Here is a 22,866-nt window from a genome sequence, read left to right as displayed (position 1 = left end):
AAAGAATGGCACCTTTATTTTGGAAGTAATCAGATATGATTTAGAAATGTATGACCACTTAATACTAACCTAATAGGCCACCTAAATGTCCCCAAAAACCTGACCCAAAGATAATACCAAAGATTATTTAAACATTGTACTGCTTTTATAAAACAGTAATGCAAAACAAGACAAGCAAAATAAAGAATGCCAGTCCAATAAAGAGTGCCAGTCCATCACAGCGCATCACACACTTACACATTCACTCACACAGCTGTGAGTAATTTCACACAGCCAATTCACATAACAGCGGGTGTTTTTTTGGACTGGTGAAACCTGAGCCCCAGAGGAAACCCATGCATACACACAGAGAACACTCCAAACTCCTCACAGACTTAAATCCATATCTCCAAGTCTTCTGTAGGGTCGAATATTGTATCAAATGTGCTTTAACCTTGACAAATTTTAGCTTTTAGGGATAATGTTTAGAGCCATAAAACTCACTTATGTTCTTATGGTTTAATACCATCAAACCCTCACACAAACGTTCTTACGTCTAGTGTAAAGCCTTCCAAGAAGAGTAGAGCAAAGGTGGACATCTACCTATTAACACCATTCCATAAGAAATGTTGTAAAAGCAGGTGCTCACACAGCTTTGGACTTTTAGTGTATAAATCAGTGTGTAAAATAATGACTCACCTTGTACCACCAGTCGCCCCTGAGCAGTTCTGCGAAGACGAGTGCCAGGTTTGTTTGCTGCGCAGACATAAACACCCGAGTGCTGCACTCTGACATCAGAAATCATCAGATTGCCAGTTCCCAACACCTGAATACCCTCCACTCCAATTGGTCTTCCGTCTGTCAGAGAGAGAGAGACAAGGAAGGAGAGAGAGTGAGTGAGTGAGAGAGAGAAATGTAAGACAGATATGGGGAAAGAACACACATCAGTGACACACAGAATAACACCTAGTGATTTGGGTGTAACAGAGATTTTGTACTAACATATTTTAGAAGTTTTCATGTGGGGGACCCATGCTGTGGAGCATTAATTGGTTCATTCAGGGACTACAAATGTATGGGTTTTGATATTAAAAAAAATTGCACAAATGCTATAATTCTTCAGGCTGGGGCAGCTCAGTCTTAAAGGCTAATCTTTAAAAAATCCTTAATATTGTCACTGTTTAAAGCTTAATTAAGAAATGTACATTAATATTTTGGAGCTTGTGAATAGCCCATAGATTAATTAATTGGCAGTAATTGGAAGTGTTCAAATTTTAAGTCAGTAGATGTAGGTATGCTTGTCATCTAAGTCAAAATAACAACCCTGACCTTCATTTGTGGACAATAATTGCAATTTATATCACTCTAACAATTCTGTCACTGCCCGCTGCCACTGATACAGGCCACAACATCACACACTTGCCTCAAACCATGTTGAACAGTTCTGCAATCTAAAATAGAATTGCATATGAGGTTTCTGACACTAGTCCCGACCTGAGGTTATTTATAAAAATAGATCGAAGTTTGTTAAAGCCTCAGTAGATGACCTGCCATACTTGATCAAATTGATAAATACTTCTGTCCATTTTTATAAATCACATTGATTCACACCATGTCAAAGGTAAAGTATGGGTCTCATATGTATAAAATTATGTTAAAAATAAAACTAACAGTATCTTACTGCTGAAATCTGTAGTAGACCCCTTCTGCAAATCTGCATATTTATCCTAGAAAGGCAAAATTATACAAATTTTAACTGCATATTGTCATGAAGTGCAATGAGCCACCCAAACTATTTCTTTAAGGTTTGGTGCCCAGAGCAGTGGTCGTCTGCCATGCTTCCAGACTGTGTGACCACCATGGCGAGAACAATGGGGTTGAGTGGAGCGAGGGGCTTGGAGCAGGAGCAGAGTGAGGGGGGACATGTGAAAAATACAAACGGCAGTGACGCAGGAGAATTCCGTTGCCATGGCAGCACCTTGTATGTTCGGTCATGTGAGGGGTGAACACTACACTACAGCTCAACTGGGACCTTCAGTGTGTGAGAGAGTGTGTGTATGTGTTTTCTGAGCTCAGTGTCTTGTATGGACATCACAATTATATGAAAACAGGCAATAATTAGTAATATGTTATAAATTATCATATGACTGTTGCTTTGTCTGTTTCTTTTTTATCATTTAGTGAATTATTCATCAAAATAATTAAAATGAAAAGAATCAGTGCTAATAAAATCGGTGTTGACAGTTCTACTCAGAATTTATTAATAGCGTCACCATGGGCCCCTAGTCAGTTTGTGCTATTTTTAAAAGTGCCTTCAATCTGAACATCAATTATAAATGTTGACCCTATATATGTGAACAGATCCAAATTAGGCTGGACATTAATATTTCGACTGTTACAGACACCAGCACTGCTGCCCAGCTGAGTTCTTTATTCCCACACCCCACAGTGATCACTGTCATCCACTCTATATCCGTGTTATTATTATGCCGCACATTAAGATGCCTGGCAGGCGCACGTTAGCCGAGCGTAATTTAGAATGACTAGCCGTAATTGTCTGACATCTGCCAAGTCAAGTTATACAGAGCAGAGGCCTAATAGCCTATTCAGAGCACTAAAGACCAAATGGAGAGCCATGATTTACAAAGCAGATGAGTTTACAGGACCAACTACAGCCACAGGGTTCCACACTAGGAGCCTAAAAATATGGCAAATATGGAAGGTTCATGTTGATGACCTGTACGGACAGAGCACAGAGCTAAAAGTTCAAGCCTCCTGTTACTGTAATGAATTGGATGAACTGAAAGTTCTTCAATGGTCAGGACTCCTACAAGACCACTACAGAGCAGGCATGAGTTTTAAATCCTGTGTCCTGTCATTGTTCACTCTATTAAACACACCTACCCTTATTGGTCTACCTTGTAGATGTAAAGTCAGACACAGTAGTTCATCTGTTACTGCACAATTTGTGTTGGTCACCATCTAGTCCTATATCAGTGGACACAGGACACATTTGTGGTTGCGGGGCTATTCTTAGTCCAGCGGTGACACAGAAGGCTTTAAAAACTGTAGTGTCACTGCAGTGCTGAAAATGATCCACTACCCAAATCAAACCTGCTCTATCTATCGTGGGTCTGTGGAGTCGGTGGATTTCATAATCCAGTGATTGTTCAGTGTTTATACGTGTAGAGCCAAAACCTTACTGTTCAAGCCTACACCAAATTTTACCAAACCAATTTTTAGTCTGAATGTGAGTGTGTGTGTGTTGTCCTGTGAAGGACTGGCGCCCCCTCTAGGGTGTGTTCCTGCCTTGTGCCCAGTGATTCTGGGTAGGCTCTGGTCCCACCGTGACCCAGAACTGAATTAATTTTTAGTCTTTGCCCGTTACATCCACTAACTCTGTCTTCACCAATCACTCAGTGCCACAAAGCTGAGAGAGTAAAGGCTGCATAAGTTTCCTCCAAGGCATGTGAAGCCACACACCACTTATTTCTGGGCTACAGCCGATGCAACATCAATTGACAGCTCATATGCCTGCACGAGCTAGAAATTCACTCAGTAATTTCAGTAGAGGCATTGATGAAGGGAGTGTGTCCTCTGTTGAGATGGAGCTTCATCTAATATCATATTTGTTGAGATGGAGTGGTTTTTGTGATTAAGAGCTAAACACCCAAAATCAGTACTTGACCTCACATATTCCCTCACGGCTGAATACCATCAAGTCTTCCAAAATCTAGTGTAAAGTCTTACCCAGAAATGCAATAAATGCAGCAAAAGGGGAACAGACTCCCTATTAATAGTCATTTCAGAAGGCATATTGGATGAGCATATGTCCACAAACATATGGAAATAAATGTAAATAAACCCTATCATGTAGCCACTCTCTGTACATGATGTTGATGAGATTCTGAGGTCTTCTGATTGTAATACACCATTACAATCTGTACAGATGTAAATCATGCATGTGTGGATGTGAGCATGTAGGCGCATATCTTACGTGCTATTTTGGTTCCTTAACACAGCACGCAAATAGAGAACACACACTTTGCGTGTTTGACATTAAGCATGACTTTACATACAGATATCACATGCATTATACAGCTTAGCTTCATCTCTCCCTTTCTACCTCTCGCTTTCTGTGTAATCCAATATGGCCAAATCCAATCCCATTTTGTTAGCATTTAATTCCAGCAACATTCTGCAAGGCAATATCCACAATCTGATTATCAACACTGCTTACACAAGGGGCCCGGCATTTACATTCTCAACAAGTAAATTGGATCAGGTAATGACCAGAAAAGACTCTTCGATCTGATAGCACACAACTAAACGCACTGCGGGTTGTGCTAAGAACAGTTAAAGATGCAATCAGGCCTGCAAGTGTTAGTGTGGTTAAAGATACAATCAGGCTTTTTTAAAACACTTTAGTGCCTATAAGATATTTTTTCTATAAAGTAGTAGGTGTGAGTGAGTTTAAAGAATAATGTTTTGTTCAGATTCTCCTTGATTGCATGAATTTGTAAAATCAACAGCACACATTATTTAAAATAATTATTTATTAACCGGTAAAACTAGGCATTGCATGATAACCTCAAATAATACGGACTGCCACGAGAAGAGATTTGGAAAAAGTTAAACCAACACATTCACAGACAGAATATCACACTCACTGGAATAATGTTATTTTTTGTTTTATTCTAATGTTGGTTGTAATTTGTTGTGTGTTTGTTTGTTTTTTAGCAAATAAACACTAACTTCTCAGATAAATAGCTTTTTAAATCTCATAATCTCTGGTGCCTAAAACCTTTGCACGTTAATATATATCTATTTCTTAGAAAGTGACAACAGGCGGATAGATGTGATTATATATCTCAGATAGACCGAAAGTCTACAAAACACAAAGAAATGTACTGCCTGCTGTTTGGAATTGTGTAAATTCATTTTATTACAGATATATTACAGATTGCTGTAATAAAGGATAGGTTACTGATGTATTTAAGATGTAATTTGGTTGTCATCAAATCTTTTCAATCAGAGGTCATTTTAATATTTGTAAATCACTTATGCCCCTTTAAAAAAAACTACATGAAGTAGGTTCTGATGCTTTTTCTGCATGGTAATAAACAGGTAATGGGAAAATATATTATAAACATGTTATCAAGTCCTGCATGATCAATAAATTATGACTGACATAAACAAACATGCTGAAATGAACCAAACCATGCTAGTTATTTCAACACAAAAACATGGTGCATACAGCTGCATACTGTACCTCATTATCATTCTATGTCTTCCAAACAGTTTTTCTCAGCCAGAGAATGCATTTGCACTGATATCATTGCACTAAAATTATTATTTTTAATCATGTTCTACATATTTTAAAGTATGCAACTAAAATGCCCAATGTACCTTTAAAATGACGTTATCAAAAAATCTCAGCAAGTCTTATCCTTCTCCTGTGTATCTATATAATATATAATGTTTATAATGTTTAATAACATACACAATGACAAAACCAGACTAAATTAATACTAGAGATCAACAAAGAACTAAACACTAAACAGAAACAGAGGAGAACCTAGAAAGTTTCACAGGACTAAGGCAGAGAATGAACAATGAACAATACTAAGGAAGAAACAGATCAAGATTAATATACACACATAACATGACAAACAGTCTAAAGATTAAAGACCAAGGTTTATAAACACGCAGGGAAGAGACACAGAATGAGGTGTGGCAAGAGATCACATGAGGAGTCATAAGCACATGGTTGGCATAAACAAACACAGAGCACATGGTAGGAAAAAAACAAGATAAAGCGCAAAAAAGGATAAAAACCAAAGAAAAGAGACAAAACATTAAAATTCTGTAATCTGACTCCCAATGAAATAAATCTGACACATATTACAGTAAGAAATAAAACATTTAACAAGAAAGATATAGGATAAGACTTAAATGTTAAACATTTAATTTGCTTTTCTAATATATATCTAATGTAAAAATTATTATAGATTTTTTATACTATGTGCAGCAATCATCAAAAATTAAACACCAAATGTAGTTTTATATTAAATCAATATGTTATATCAACAACTAAAAAAACTCTTAAATTTCTATTACAGTTAACAGTAAAAGGAAAATAGTCCAAACAATTTTGCCTGAATTTTATAGATTAATTCATTATGCAATTCTGAAACAATACAAACTATTGCTGCTATTTTCCAGTTGGGGCAAAAAGGAAAAATGGACACAAAAATGGATAATCAAGGTTTTGTCATGAGAGTGTTATATCATTAAAGTAAATTACACTTACTTATAAACCGCCCTCTACTTGGCAGATGAGGTTGAGGTTGAGGTTGTACTCATCGTTGGAATATAGTGCAGATCACTATAGTTTATGGACGTGAGGGAGACTGTTTATTAATATGATAATAGGAAGAGAAATGTTGTTCTATCTTATGTATGTTCAGGTGTCAAACACCACTTTATGGTGATAAATAGACTCCATTAATGATACATGGGCAAAGAAGACAAATGGTTGAGACGCCAAATCAGCACATGCATGTGCGCACATGCTAATGCATGCATACAAACAAACACACATATACCAACACACACTCACATATACACAATGGCACCTCATCAGGGCATGATGTCACCTTAAGGGCAGTTACTGCGTTTTCTCTGCATTCATTTATATGAAGGTCGGTGAGATTAAAATTCCTCAACGAACCATTCCCTGTTTTTAAACTAATGGCTTCGGAAAGCTATAAGCGTCCAACAAACAAATACCATTTTCTCACAGCTGACATCCATGTTGTAACAAAAGGGCAGAAATAAAGCCAATGACTTTTGAGCAATAACACTTTCGTCTTGGATAAGCTTTCTATTTTCATTGTAACAGTCGTGTTCTACAGGTGCATCTCAGTGAATTAGAATATCATCAAGGAATTCATGTATTTCTGTAATTAAATTCAAAAAGTGAAACTCGTATATATATAGATTCCTTTCTATATATATTTCTATAGCCTTTCAAGCATTTATTTCTTTGTTGATGATTATGGCTTACAGCCAATGAAAACTCAAAAGTCATTATTTCCTTAGAATATTATATAAGATAAATTTAAAAAAAATTATTTTTAATACAGAAATGTTGACCTAATCCTGTATACGTCTGTATTTGGTGGCTCTGGAAGCACTGACTCCAGCAGCAGTCCACTCCTTTTTTTTTTGAATGGTCTTTTCTTGACAATCCTTTCAAGGCTGTGGTTATCCTTGTTGCCTGTGCACCTTTTTCTACCACACATTTTCCTTCCACTCAACTTTCCATTAATGTACTTGGATTGAGCAGGAGGGTATCAATGACTGCCTTCTGGACATCTGTCAAGTCAGCAGTCTTCCCTGTGATTGTGTAGCCTACTGAAAAAGTCTAAGGGAGCATTTTACAGGCTTAGGAAACCTTTGCAGGTGTTTTGTGTTGATTATTCAAATTTTCTGAGACAATGACTCTTGGGTTTTCATTGGCTGTAAGCCGTAATCATCAACATTAAAAGAAACAAATGCTTGAAATAGACCACTGTTTGCTGCACTACATTCCATTTGTTCATTGTTATCACAATACTGCCAAAATGAAAATGAGCCTTCCACCCAATCACTATGTTTTTACTATGTACATACTATTCAATGAAAGTATTCTATAAGTTTTGATAAATTAAGGAATTAATGTAAACCAACATGTAAAGTCTGATATCCATCAAGGTCAAATGAACTTCAGTCTAATCCTTACTCATGTAAAAACACTGGTTCACCAAATAAAATGGGTTACTCTGGAGCAGCTCATGAGTTTAAGAGCACCTTGCTCAATGCCAAGCATAGGCTAAAAAGGTATTTTCACTGTCCAATTAAACACATATATCTCCAAAATAGCAACTTTAAAGAATTTCTATTGGTACATGAGATACGTGTTTGTCATTGGACAGTGACAATATGAAGCACATGCTCTGAGCAGCGGAGCCCTTTCCAATGCAGTAGGCATCAGCTGGAGTGATATTTGTAATCCTGAACTAATCATTCAAAACCAGTTCTCTTACTAATGTTCTTGTGACTGAAATGCATCAACATCTCACAGAAATGTTTTGACATCTGGTGTAAATCATTCCAGGAACAGCAAAAAGGGAGAAACATCCATATAATGCAGGCGAGTATTATTGTAGAGAGTCCACAAAGTTTTGTCCAAATAATGCATATTGCAAGGCATATCGCAATATGTAGCAATGCAATCGCAGTGCATAATATTCTATCCCTATCATGCAATCCTCTTGGCTAAAGAGGATTGCACTAGCAGTATGAAGCAATGCAATTGCAATACTGGTATATTATCACATTATGCAATCCTGCTCCTCAGACATTTAACCTCCATCTTCTTTTCCCCCTCGCTCTATTACGATAATTAAGACACCGTGCTTTCCAGATTCAAACCGATGTGAAATATTCAGTTAGCCTATGTAAATTACAACTTTCCTCAAATAAATGTTTTCATTAAAATATGAAAAGCTGGAGCTGGTCTCCGCTATTGCCCCTGAGATGTTTTATATATTGGCGCTCCAGGGTTTTCAGCTTCAAATGAAAAGAGAAGCCATAATGGGAATACCAAAAGAACTATAGGATAGGAAGAGTGGGTGATATGGTTAAAATATTACTTTAAAAAACATGTTATGTCCAAATGTTTGTAGACAGTCCTTGAAATGATTTCTGCTACTCTAAAGTGCATTCAAGTATCCGCTCATTGGAAAATGTAGCATTTGTGAGCCAGATCTAATCATCCGCCCTCATGCTTATGTGGCTGGATGCAAAACATCTTCACCGCAGTGTTGTAACATCTAGTCTAAAGTTATCCCAGACAAATAGAGACAGTTAATGCAACAAAGTGAAACACACTCCATACGTTCATTCACATCTCATTATCCCCAAACCCTTTAGGACCAGATACATCACCGTTGTCACCTATTTGATTTAGTATTTAAAGGAACACTAAGTAAAATTTGGTATTTTTGCTCCTGGGCTCCCCCTACAGTTGCAGAGTGTAATTCACTTTTACAGCACTGTCCTAAAATCTACTACTCCAAAAGTTACATAGTGCAGTCTCTGCAGTGCTGAGTCCCGAGTAGCAACAACAGAGGCTCTGTTCTCCCTGGTATAGTTCAGTAAAGAATCACAATGATTTTGAAGCAGCAATTTTAAAGAAAAAATATCTTGTTCCTTAAAGTACACTTAGACCAGAGGAGAAATGTAAGAAGTATGATTTGGCACAGTACAGCTAGATGACAATAAATATCAACAGGAAAATTGGAAGCAAAATTTTCTCCTGACTTAGAAGACATTTCTATTGTGTGTGGAAAACTCATAATACAAGCACCATGTCGTCATGATCTATTCCATTCCAATTTCAATGTGTGAACATCCTCTTACTCTGATAAAATCTCAGGGCTTACCTAGTCGGCTCCAGGACACAATGGGGCGCGGGTAGCCAGTGGCAACACACTCCAAGATGGCGGTCTGGTGAACTGTGAGTGTAAGGTTTTCAGGGCCAACAAGGATCATTGGGTCTTTGTAAACTGAAGACTGGGAGCCTGGAGAGAAAGAGGGAGAGGTGACAGGTAAGTGAAAGAAAGGATGTAAACAGATGTATTTCAACCAATTTAACAAATATAAGCCTATGCAAAGCATTTTACATTTATTTCGGTTTGCAAAAGTTTACGTTGGTTAGGGCTAGGCATTTGATCGAAAATTAATTGAAATCGGTATTCAGAACTTCTAATCGATATAATTTTGTCTATATCGATTATATCAAGTTTTTTTTTTTTACTTTTTTATTATTTTTGAAATTCTGTCATGTCCCCAATTTGTGTTAATGTACTGTCCCTTTAAAACCACACTACCCTTCTACAGATACACGATTCTGCCTCTATCAGCCATATGGAAGCAACATGGAGGAGAATCTAAACGCTGAGTCTGACCGAGCATCTTGAGCAACTTGTACCAAAGAACAACTCACTGCCTGTGGTTTGGACACATTGTTATTTGACTTTAATTTAGATGACACTAAAAAAAAGAAGTCAAATGTAAACACTGACAAAAAAACATATCAGTGTCCAAAGCAAAATCACACACCTAACAAAAATAGTGCTAAAAACATTAGTGCAAAGGAGCATTAGAAAAAATATCCCAGCTTTAATACTGGAGCATACTTAACTACGTCACTTAACTACGAAGTCACTTAACTACGAAGGTCAAAAATACAAAAACAAATTAATCGTTCATTAAGCGTAATCATGGTACAATATAAAATTAATTGTGATATTGATTTGCGCTCATATTGCCCACCACTATTGTTGGTTAAACTGGTCAAAATACAATACCACAGGAAATGTGTGTGTGTGTGTGTGTGTGAGAGAGAGAGAGAGAGAGAGAGAGAGAGAGAGTGCAAGTTGAGACCTGAGACAGTTAGGTGGGCTCCAGCACTGTGTTTTACTCCTGCACTGTTGTGGGCCACACAGCAGAACACCCCACTGTCCTCAGGCCGAACACCTGTTATCTGCAGAACACCTGTGGGCAGCAGAGTGTACCTGAGAGAACACAGAAGAGATAAACAGAGAAAGGTCACTAAGGAATTAAAAATGTGTGCATGTGTGTGTGAGAGGAAGAGAGCACTGTAGACTTGGACCACAGTGGCTCAGGACCATTTAACGTGTTTTGTATAGTATCATATATAATATTACGACTGACCACCTGTCCTTTTTCTACACTCACTGTCCATTCTCTTGGGTTTACTTAGCAAACAGGAGCATTATGTAGTTTACCAACGCGTTAGGTGTGTCTAAAAAAGTGAACAGTGAGTGGATGCAGTTTAAAAACTCTAGCAGCACTGCTGTGTCTGATTCACGGATACTAGCACAACACACTAACACATCACCACCACATTGGTGTCACTGCAGCGCTGAGAATGGTCAACAACCCAATTCACACCTGTTCTCTGGGGGTCTGGACCATTGAAGAACAGGTTGAAAGGGATCAAACAAAGTATGAAGAGAAACAGATGGACTAGTCTGTAATTGTAGAACTATAAGTGCTCCTGTCCTGCACATATGTGTTGAAAGAGGGAGAGGTGTACATTTGTTTGTGTTAATATAAGCCAGGTGGTACCTCTCGTCGCTAGTGTCCACTGGTCGTCCATCTTTCTCCCAGCTGATGACTGGCTCGGGCAGCCCATGGATCTGGCACTGAAACCGCGCAACACCTGCCAAATCTGCACGCACTGAGAGTGGGTGAACATGGAAATCTGCCATAGCTGGAAAAAGACAACACAACAAACAGAGAGAATTAGAGTAAAATATATGTATAATATGTAATGAATATAATAGGTACAGAACATTATGAACAGTTTTCTCTAATACAGGTGTTATTGATCATGGTATAGCATTGACAGTTAGAGGATGTGTAAAGCCCAATCCTAGTGAATTAACGTCATGTTTAATGTGCTTACGAAATAGCATCAGAAAATTGTATTATTAAAAATAGCCAATATTTGTTTGTTGAACAAACAGTTTTCACTGCCTGATGAAGCTTTATGAGCATTAACAAAAGCTTCCCCTTCAGACTGACTAGTAGTTAACATTAAATCTAAAGCTAGCCAGTGAAACAACAGATGCTCATGACTTGTGTCAACATTTTATTCTTATGATAAATACTGGGAGCTAGTATTCAAGTTTCCCTTCCCCCACTAACCAACACACACACACACACACACACACACACACACACACACACACACACATACACACACACACACACACACACACAACTAAGACTCTTGGGTGTCATCTGGAAGCAAAGGCCAACCATATGTGTGTGAAATAGAAAGAGTAATAACAAAGCTGCTCAGCTACAGATGCTCTCTCTCTCTCTCTCTCTCTCTCTCTCTCTCTCTCTCTCTCTCTCTCTCTCTCTCTCACTCATTCACTCACTCACTCACACACACACACACACACACACACACACACACACTGGATGGATTGAGGCCAATTAACCCCAAAGGTAGTCTGTGATTAACCAAACTCAAGAAACCCAGGTGGGTCTGAGACAGTGATGCAGAGGCAGAGGGACTCATGTGGAGACCCTCCCTGCCAAACACACACGCATGCACACATACACACATGACCATACCTCCCCACCTAAACACACACATATATGCCTGTTATACCTAACGAAGTGTCAAGACTTACAGACTTACATTAATAGACTTACATTAATGTCATGGTGATTACACTAACTTTATCCATAACTACTACTACGCTAAACCTAACCCTAACCAACCTGTGGCTCCCACAAAAGTGAAGACCCCATCATGTGTGGAAAGAAGCTTTCGTCCCCAAAATAATACACACGCACACACACACACACACACACAATTCCCTTTACATTTTGATTACAGTTACAATTACAGTTTATTCACTGAATTTCAAGGGAAACTGAAATGTGCAGAAATATATTTTATATTTAAGAATATCTCAGAATATAATATTCTGTGATTCCTGTGATGTAACATGATGTGCTGTTGTGTGCAGAGCCTTTGGAAAACATAACTGAATCATGCTTATATAGCTTTAGGCATCAAACAAATAAGTGAATTAATGTGACCTTGCTCGGCAATATGAAATTGAACATGGCTGTGTGTGTGTGTGTGTGTGTGTGTGTGTGTGTGTGTGTGTATTTGTGTAAATGAAATTCACATAGGAGCTTTGAAAAAAAGACTAATATAACATTAATGTCTGGTATTAACTATCACATTTACATTATTTATATTTATTTATTGTATCCATTAGGAGATGATTACTTGGCTAAGGATTATAAATTCATTGGTTATTATATTGGTTATAGTAATATAGAGTTTGTGTATAATTCTGAACATCTTTTATATTTCATAAAATATTGAGCTGTACAAGTCCATGCTACATTATATTGTGAGCTGAGGACATGGAATAAAACAAGCTGATTTGATTTTGTGCTGCATCCAATGTAGATGGTGATACTTAAGGATTGTCCCACCTCCTCTTCTGTGTATCACCATATCATAGCACTGTACCAGCATTGATGTGAAAGCACAAAGACGGGGTTAAATGGAGCAGAACAAACACAATGAAAGTAGAAGAATAAGTGTACTGACAATATATGCTGAAAACAAGAACTAATTAAATGAATAACTAAATAAATGAATCTAATGAAAATGGCAAGAACATGTGTTTCTGCTCCTCACTCCTGTTGTCTCGTGCTGAACTGATCTATGGCTCATTCTCATTTAAAGGACAGGCACCAAAAAAGTTTCATTGTGAAGAGGGCTGGCCTGGCAGGTGGAAACAGTGCTCTGTTCTTTGATCCCTGTGGTATTTTGTCAGACGCATGATACAAACATTTCCCACAGGAACTTTGTTCACTTGTCGAAAGGAAATGTAATATGTCCCCCTCCAGAAACCACGAAAGTGTTACAGTTATTTCAGTGGTTGGTCTCTTGCTTTCCTGTATATTCAGTCTGAGATTCACTGGGTGTTACACCCTGATGAGTGCCTTTAAGGACTTCTCAAAAAACATCTTTGCGTGCTTAGGTAAGACTTCTGCAATAAAAATGTGGTGGCGTAAATGGTACCATCCCAGGGACAGTTTTTAGGACAGAGTACTACCTACCCAAAACTAATTGAGCTGCAGAGCACATGGAGGATCTGGTTGTGTTCCCTGGATCTGGCACTCTGTCTCTGGGTGAGGGAAAGTGACATGGGGGGAGGAGCTGTCAACACAAACTCAATTAGCACAAGGCCAGGCTCTTTCACAGCCCACGCCACAAGTGCCCTTCTTCAAATGTCAGCCGTAATTAACTCAGGCCGAGCGGGCCGTCCGGGAACACTCTTAGCATAACAAGAGCAAGGACCCCCTCCTCGTTACTTTCTCTATCTTGCCTTTTTATCCCGCGTTTTTTTTTTTTTTTGTCTTCCGACTGGTCTGGATTATTTTAGCTTAGCTCTAGCGCTCGGCCGGACACTTGGCAGGGGGATCTGGGTGAGTTAAGCTTCCTCAGAGAAGAGATGCCTCCGTAATGGGCTGTTTTGTTTGCGCAAATGGCCAGACAAAGACGGAAGGGTGAAGAGAGCGAGAGAAAGGAACACACACACACACACACATACACACACACACACACACACACACACATATACAGAGAAAGAAAGAAATCTCTGAGGAGAAGGGAAAAAAATAAATGAACTACACACATATCTGAGAGTTCGCCTCTATCTTCTCTTAGAGACAGATCAGGCACCAATGAGGGCCTTCTCTTAACAAACTCTCTCTCGCTCTCTCTCTCTCTCTCTCTCTCTCTCTCTTTCTTTCTTTCTCTCTGCTCATCCTAAGCTCACCATGGAATATCTGTCCTATTACCATTCACTGTCATTTATTAATATCCTCTTACTCTCTCACTAGCTTTCTTTCTACCTTTTTCTCTCTCTGTCTCTTTCTCTTTTTTACAGTACTCTAAGGTATGCTGCTTTCTGACTACAGTGTATCAGTCTCTTTATCACCCACTGTTACTCCTTAGCCTTCTCGATCACTCTCCTTCTCTTTCTCTTTTCTTAGCACAGTCTGTGGATCTCTCTCTCTCTCTCTCTCTCTCTCTCTGTATTTCAGTCTCAACAGTTAACAATTTGCTCTTAACAGCTGTCAGGTTAGTCTTATTACAATTACAGTGACAGAATCAAAAAGCTGCAAACACTTGTTAGGAAAATGTCTCTGAATCACATGCAGCAATTCAGGCAAAATCGAAATGTTTTTCTCCATGTGTCCTTCCACCCACCGCTATTTTAATACACTTGTTAAGTATGTGTTATTCAAACATCTAAATAAAATAAAAGTCCTCATCTTTGTAATAAGTAAAGGACAAGTTTTATCTCATTAACACAGTCTACATACTTGAATCAGGAGTGTGTGTCTCCAAGCAAGAGTTCTGTGTGCTTGTTGGCAGCACAATGACACTGTCACAAAAAAACATCTTTTAATCTAAGTGGAAGCTTATGTAAACTTGTCACATCCTTCCTTAGAATCTGACTAAGCTACTTTTTTAGCTATTTTAGCGTCAAATAAAACATTATTTAAGTTACAAAGCTAATCTGTTGACTTTGTATTTCTGTATGCACTAAAAGTTACTATTAGAAAAAGTAGTTGTATTACCAATAGCTGCAGGTTAAACTGAGTCGTTCCTAAGCAACCGCTGTTCAACTAACTGATACAGTTAATATGGACAACCATGCTGTTACCACTACTATCAACATGGTTAGAAAGCTCCTCAGCCAATCAGATTGTGTTGGACTCCATTTTGATTGTACGATCCTTAATGAATCAATTAATTGTTAAAATAAATGTTAGTTTAATCCTTTCCTAAGTCAATTATGATTAAAGAGAAACTGATCTAAATGCAGCATTATATGGGGTTTATGGTGGGTTGAGTGGTAGCCATGGAGTCTTTATTATTAAAGTGCACCTCACAAAAACCCACACACACAAAGACATGTTGGTTTTCATGCATTATGGGGTGATTATATAGCATCCCCTTAGTTTATCCTTAAGTACTACTAGCCCTAACCTTATAACAACCTTAAAATATGTCTACCTTTTAACATTTAATGATTTGGGGAACAGCTTGTTAGTGTTAAAGCAGGTTTTGGTCGCCACACTGTGATGTATTACCAGCACACGCACACACATACAGGCTCCTAGAGCGTTGAGGACTGAGTAGTAACTCACCCATAAAAGCATGGCTAAAGGGAAATGGCTGGCTATTTTACCCACAAGGCAAAGCGATGGGTGGACAGAGAGAAGCGGCTCTTGGGGAGTGCACACAAACACACACACACACACACACACACACACACACACACACTGCACATGATCAAAGCCTACCTCTTTTTTTCTGAACTCACTCTCGACCACACACTTACTCTCTCAGTAGCGAACAGGCTCACATTACCACTTACATACACCGTATGTCCAGAGGTTTGTAGACACCACTGCTATTGAGTTCAGCTTCAAGGTGCAAACTATGTTGGCACACATTGGTTTATTCTCTATGGTAAAAACACTGTAAAACATAATACAATATAATAATCAGCCACTCAAGTCTAATTTCACCATGTCCAGTGCCAAGTGTCAGGTGTATAAATCACCCACAGCATTGTGTAGAGGCGCAATGGAACTATGGAATGTGGAGTGATAGGGCTCCATTGGGATGAGTTGGAGTGACATCAGTGGTCCAGCACCAATCATCCAACATCAGAACCAGACCTTACCAATGTTAATGTGTATGCAATCAAAGCCTCACAGCAGTGTGAGGAACCTTTCCTTTTTTCCTATAATGTTATAATTATCAACATATAGACAGAATACACACAGATACACTGGTGTTTTGGGAACGGCAGTAAAATTCACTGGACAGCACAGACATGAATGGTGGACAGTCAACAGCTCTTAAAGGGTCACCCACAAACATAAACACACACACATACACACACACAAACATATGCACACATCCCTCTCTTGGGCCTCTGCCCTCTGCCCTCATGCATAAAACATGCAGTCCAGAGAGGTCCGTTTTCTGGTGCCATTATGGCTAGCTCACTGTCTCTCACTAGCTAGCTCACTGAATGCACACACGCACACACACACACACACACACACATTCACACTGTGAAGTAATTTAAATGAAAATAGAAAGAAACTTGCTTTTATAATTGCACAGCAGAACTATTAAATTGGAACACCACATTTAAAAATCAGTGTCAGTGAAAACACACACACACTACTGACAAAGAGCAGTGAACACTGACGCCTCAGCTGAGGTTAAACCACAGGGAGAATTTGGGGGTTAGGTGCCTTGCTCAAGGGCATTTGAACCAAGGATGTAAAGGAAGGAGAAAGTGTTTTTTCCCCGCTAGTCCAGTTGATTGAATCTGTGCCTTTCAATTGCAAGTTCACTTCCCTAGCCATTAGGCCATGTCTGCCCCTAATACACTATATAGACAAAATGAGTTACACACACCTCCTAGTCATTGACTTCAGTTGTTTAATTCAAGTCAAGACTGTGAAATTTCTTCCCTCCTAGACATTCCATGATTAATTGGGAGTGATTTCATTGAAATGTGCATTTAGGAACCACAGCAACTCAGCCATCTATTGACCATCTATATTTACAGAGCAGGGTTGTTTAGTGCTGAGGCTGCCAATGCTCTGCTGACTCAGTAACTACAGACTTCCAAACCTCCTCTGGCATTAACATCCGAGCAAAAACTGTGAGCTGGGAGTATCATGGCATGGGTTTCCATAGCCAAACAGCTGCAGCAAGCTTTACATCACTAAACACAATGCCAAGCATCTGATGCTTCTCTGTCTTGCAATCTGAGTAATGGGTCCGTGTTTGGGGAATGCCAGGAGAACGTTACCTGCTTGATCACAATGTGCTAACTATAAAATCTGGTGGAGGAGGTATATTGCTATGGGATATTTTTTAGGCCAATTAGTTCCAGTGAAGGGAACCCTTAATGCTTCAGCATATCAAAGCATTCCCAGAAGAGTGGAAGCTGTTTTAGCAGCAAAGGCGGGACAAACTCTATAATAACACCTATGGATTTAGAATGAGATAGAATCTCCTGTAGGTCTAATGTGTAAGTGTTCCAATACTTTTGTCCATAAAGGTTACTACTGATCGTATTTACACAAACATACTATTACATAAACAAGAGGTCAGGGTTACACCACAGCTAGATCCACCACCATTACAGAGTCAGCAGTATCAAATAGCTGTTTCACAGCCTTCATTATTATTCATCAAACACACACACACACACACACACACACACACACACACACCACTCTCACATTATTACAGATCGCTTCTTCCCAGCCAGCCCAGTGTGTAAATTAACCAGATCTAATTCAGCAGGAGAGGAGAGAGAAATGGGAGAGGGAAGGGGAGGAGGGGGGGGGTTGAGGGGAAAAAAGAAAGAAGTGATTGTGGGGGGGGGGATACAGAAACAGGGAAAGAATGTGTGTGTGTGTGTGTGTGTGTGTGAGAGAGAGAGAGAGAGAGAGAGAGAGAGAGAGAAAATAAGTATCTGTACACATGAACATTAGAGATTAGGTGAGATAAACACAAATATAGATAGAGGCAGATAGAGGCAGGAGCAAATTAATTGTAACAAAAAAAAACAGACGACGCAGAGACAGAGAGGAGGGAGGGTGGTCAAATGGAGAGAACCAGGAAAAAGTGAAAGATGAGAGACAGGGGGGGAAGGAGCAAATGGAGAGAACCAGGACAGACAGTAAGATAGGGAAACAAATAGAATGTGTGCGCATGCGTGTGCATGTGTGAGAATGAGAGACAAAAAGCAGACAGAACGACAGAGAGGGGGTACTGAGAGAGAAAGAAAGATCCGTCTGTGCTTGAAGGTGGAGCTCTGGATGCGGTCAGTTTCCCAATGACAATCGCCAAGGAGACAGTGACACAAAGAGGAAATCAAAACTCTGACCTGCTGCTAATGGTGATTTACTGCTGCAGGTCTTCACAACCCCCCAGCATCCCCCCTCTCACCCCTACACCCCACCCACACACACACTTTCAAGCCATGTATCAACCTCGCGCATCTATCACTGCTACTACTGCTTTTTTATTAGGATTCTAAAGGCCATAAATATACCAACTTGATTTAATTTACTGCCTGAATTTGCTCCAATTCTGTACCGTTGAAACTACTAACTCTAGGTCATCTCCTGTTGTTAATGGCAGGATCTACATGTTTAAGAGAAGCCTGTCAGTAGCTACTCACCCCCATATTCCTCACAATTTAGGTCTAAATCATTAGGCCGTAAAAGTCTGGCTGTTGTCAAAATCAATCACACCAGTCCATTTCTCTCACATTCACTATGTCCAATATGAAAAACTATTGTTTGCTTTTCAGCTAGTATTTTCAGTAAAAATGTATTTATAGAATGTTTTTACAACTACTGTTGTCACAAAGCAGCTTTACAGGATCCTGGGTCCTAGCCCCAATTGAGCAAGAAGATGAAAATGTGGCAAGAATAAACTCCCTCAGAAAAACAACCAAGAAGAAGAGGAACCAAGACTCGAAATAGAAACTCATCTTCCCTCTGTTCAACACCATAGTGAAACAACAAACAACGAGCAGCTTGTAAACAAAGAGTAGTATATAATCTGAGGGAGGAATGAATGAAAAATGATTGAGTTACAGTGAGTGTACAGTAGTCTATAATGCAATTTTTGATGTTTATCCCAGGCTTTTACTGGAGACAATACTGGTGAAAAATATTCTAGGCGGGGCTGTTTGTGCCACACTGTCAGTTTCAACAACCATTCCAATACAATGGGATGGACACCAATGGTCTGTGAAAATAAGTAGTTTTTTCATTCATTCATTATCTGTAACCGCTTATCCAGTTCAGGGTCGCCGTGGGTCCAGAGCCTACCTGGAATCATTGGGCGCAAGGCAGGAATACACCCTGGAGGGGGTGCCAGTCCTTCACAAGGCAACACAGACACACACACATATTCACTCACACACACACACCTACGGACAATTTTGAGTTGCCAATCCACCTACCAACGTGTGTTACTGGAATGTGGGAGGAAACCGGAGCACCTGGAGGAAACCCACACGGACACGGGGAGAACATACCAACTCCTCACAGACAGTCACCCGGAGTGGGACTCGAACCCACAACCTCCAGGTCCCTGGAGCTGTGTGACTGCGACACTACCTGCTGCACCACCGTGCCGCCCTAAGTAGTTTTAATTAATTTTAAAAACAAATCAGCAGAATAATAATTATAAATGTTAATATAGTTATGATCCAAAACGGTGGCACTAATGTCCTACGAATGTAATACAAGGCACATTACATTATATAAATCATTACATTAAAGCATTACACACCAGTTCAGAAACACACAGAAATATTATCAAAAAAGTAATAAGGCAATTAGGAATGTCTAGTTTGTCATACATTGCTGGGTCATACTGTGTCTATATACATATATTATAAACTCACTGGTCTCTCTCTCTCCCTCTGTGTGTGTGTGTGTGTGTGTATTTGTTGATCTGTAGTTTTTTTTTACCAAAGTTCTCCTCTCAGACAGACTTTGTTGAATATGGAGGCTGCTGGAATCATCAGTTTCAAGGACACAGATTGGCTAAATTTATGCTGCTATTTCTTGTGCATTTTCTCTGGGCAACAATTTCTGATTGGCAGTGCTTCTAGAAATAATATTCATTCATTATCCGTAAGCATTTATCCAGTTCAGGGTCACGGTGGATCCAGAGCCTACCTGGAATCATTGGGCACAAGGCGGGAATACACCCTGGAGGGGACGTATGTCCTTCATAGGGCAACACACACATACTCACACATTCACTCACACACACTTTGGACTTTGGGAGGACTTTGGACTTTGTTTTTGGACTGTGGGAGGAGCACCTGGAGGAAACCCACACGGAACATACCAAACTCCTCACAGACTGTCACCCGGAGCGGGAATCGAACTCACAACCTCCAGGTCCCTGAAGCTGTGTGACTGCGACACTACCTGCTGCACCACCATGCCGCCCGAAACAATATAGTATATAAATATGTAGATTATGGTTATAGAAATATGTTTATTTTAAAAGTAAATATTATTATTATTATTATTATTATTATTATTATTATTATTATATTTACAGCAGGGAGAGCACCACCCTAGCAACCTCCAGCTGCCCCTGAGTGGAAAGGTTATTACAAGATTGTCTACATTATTCGCTTAAACGTTGTCCTATTATTCATTGGTTCATCAGTGCTAATTATAGTTTCAGAACTTGTGAACTCATGTAATGAAAGTGAAAATAGAAGACTTTACTCAGGCTTCAATATGAGTTTTCCAATGTAAACTGGTGTTCGACTTTAAGAATGCATTTCCCAACAAAGGAAAACCCAATCTAAAACCAAATACATCTCTAAATGGTAATTATGAGAGCTGAAATTGTTTCCCAATAAAGCACCAGACTCTGTTAACACCAGGAAAGACTCCACGGTGCATTAGGATTCTACTGTTTTGGTTCTGAGCATTCAGTGCTCAGAGACACCAGGAAACCATAGTGATTTAGAGTCCATTCCCATACAATAGATTCATGTGACAAGTATATGGTCAATAAAGGAATGCAGAGCAGCTATGTGATAAGGCTTGAGTGCAGGATGCAGAGAAGGGTCATGTTTCTATGTGCAAAAAGGGGCTGACATGCAGATAACAGAGTAAAGGCAGACGTGTTCACACACATACACCAGCCCCAGCTTACACACATTTCCACACACACAACACATTTCCTTCTCCACCTCAATAAAAGACTGTGCTGCTCCAAGACACTATTTCTTTTTGACAATATCACCCTTAACACACACATCTTTCTTGGGGTATATCCCAGTGGGGCAGCCATAAGAAATGAGCACAAACACACAACACAACTTTTGGTACTGGCCTTATTACATTGAGAAATGGGCATCACATTCATAAAGGTTTTGTTTCCCCCTTGCTGCTATAACTGCCTCCAGCTTTCCACTAGAGTAGTCTGACTCAGAGTGAGGGCTGCAATTCATCCCAAAGGTGTTTGATGGAGTTGAGTTCAGAACAATGTGCCGGGCAGTCAGGCTCCAGACCAAACTCAGCCAACTGTTTCCTTTTTGACACTGCCTTGAGCATGAGGTCTTAGTCATGTTAGTGCTGGGCGGTGTGAACAAAATTCTATATCACTGTATTTTTCAATATTAGATCGGTTTCACTGTATTTGACTTTTTTTCCATGCATGATGTGTTAACTGCATTGATTGCAAGAAGAATTTCTGCAGCAGAGTGGTTAAGAGTACGCTACTCCACTGTCATGAGAACTGAACATTGCACGAAAAAAAAACATTTCCACATTAGTATTACATGTAATACAAGTTTGCTTGGTCCCACAGTCATAATCAGTTTTCAGAGGGTGGCACTAAATTAAGACAACTTCAAAACTATAGGCTAATTTTCACAACTTATATAAACCAGCTACACTCTGTTAATGTTATCAATCTCTCACCAGTGTTTTTGGTTTGTTTTAGAAAACTTTACCTTCATTAATTTACAACATATATAAACAAATAAGGGGTATTTAGATATAAACTAGCCAGGGCTGCTTGTCAATGGTTGTACTGCACTGAAGAAATCTGAAATATCTTCATTAAATAACAATATTTCAAGAAATAAACAATAACAATAATCATAAATAGTAATAATGTGTAACTCCCAGCAATAATACTATTGATACTTTAGCTCAACAGCATCTGCAGTAAGTGTTTGTTTGGTCCACTTCCGACCTTGTAAACCCAAAGTACCTCCAGACAACAGACACGGCATGAAAAATTCATATCATAACAAAATTAAAAAATGGTTTTCGGTGTGAACCGGAAAAAATGTTGAAAAACAAAACAAAACAAAACACAAAACCAAGACATGATATTAAGATTTCCCCTGGAACTAAAATGCACAGTTCAGACAACGAAGAACAGTGCCACACCTTAATTTTCCCTGCGCCAAGTTAAGTCGAACAAGCCTTCTCACACATGAGAATAGATAAGATGCCACGTGCAACACACGTTTTGTTTTTCTTCCAAAACACCCTGAAACAAGCAGTTTTTTGCTGTGATTTGCAGTGAAAACAAATGTAAGAAAACTGCTAGTATATGAATGAGAAATTGAATAAGCACAAGGGCCAGCAGGGATT

General features: G+C 39.2%; 1 protein-coding gene across 1 annotated transcript in view; it reads right to left on the bottom strand.

Annotated features, from left to right (window-relative positions):
- LOC136677239 (immunoglobulin superfamily DCC subclass member 3-like) overlaps positions 1 to 22,866 on the bottom strand; it is a 110,517-nt gene that overhangs the window by 22,357 nt on the left and 65,294 nt on the right. Inside the window, exons 3-6 of the mRNA XM_066654712.1 lie at positions 11,182 to 11,326; positions 10,474 to 10,604; positions 9,471 to 9,608; positions 679 to 837 (exon numbers count right to left, since the gene is read on the bottom strand). Coding sequence (XP_066510809.1) covers positions 679 to 837; positions 9,471 to 9,608; positions 10,474 to 10,604; positions 11,182 to 11,326 — 573 coding nt within the window. The remainder of the gene's footprint in view (positions 1 to 678; positions 838 to 9,470; positions 9,609 to 10,473; positions 10,605 to 11,181; positions 11,327 to 22,866) is intronic.

This window comes from Hoplias malabaricus, chromosome X2 (assembly GCF_029633855.1).
Source record: "Hoplias malabaricus isolate fHopMal1 chromosome X2, fHopMal1.hap1, whole genome shotgun sequence".
Taxonomy (NCBI): Eukaryota; Metazoa; Chordata; class Actinopteri; order Characiformes; family Erythrinidae; genus Hoplias; species Hoplias malabaricus.
Note: the sequence above shows the minus strand (reverse complement) of the source record. Positions and strands in the feature narration are given on the sequence as shown.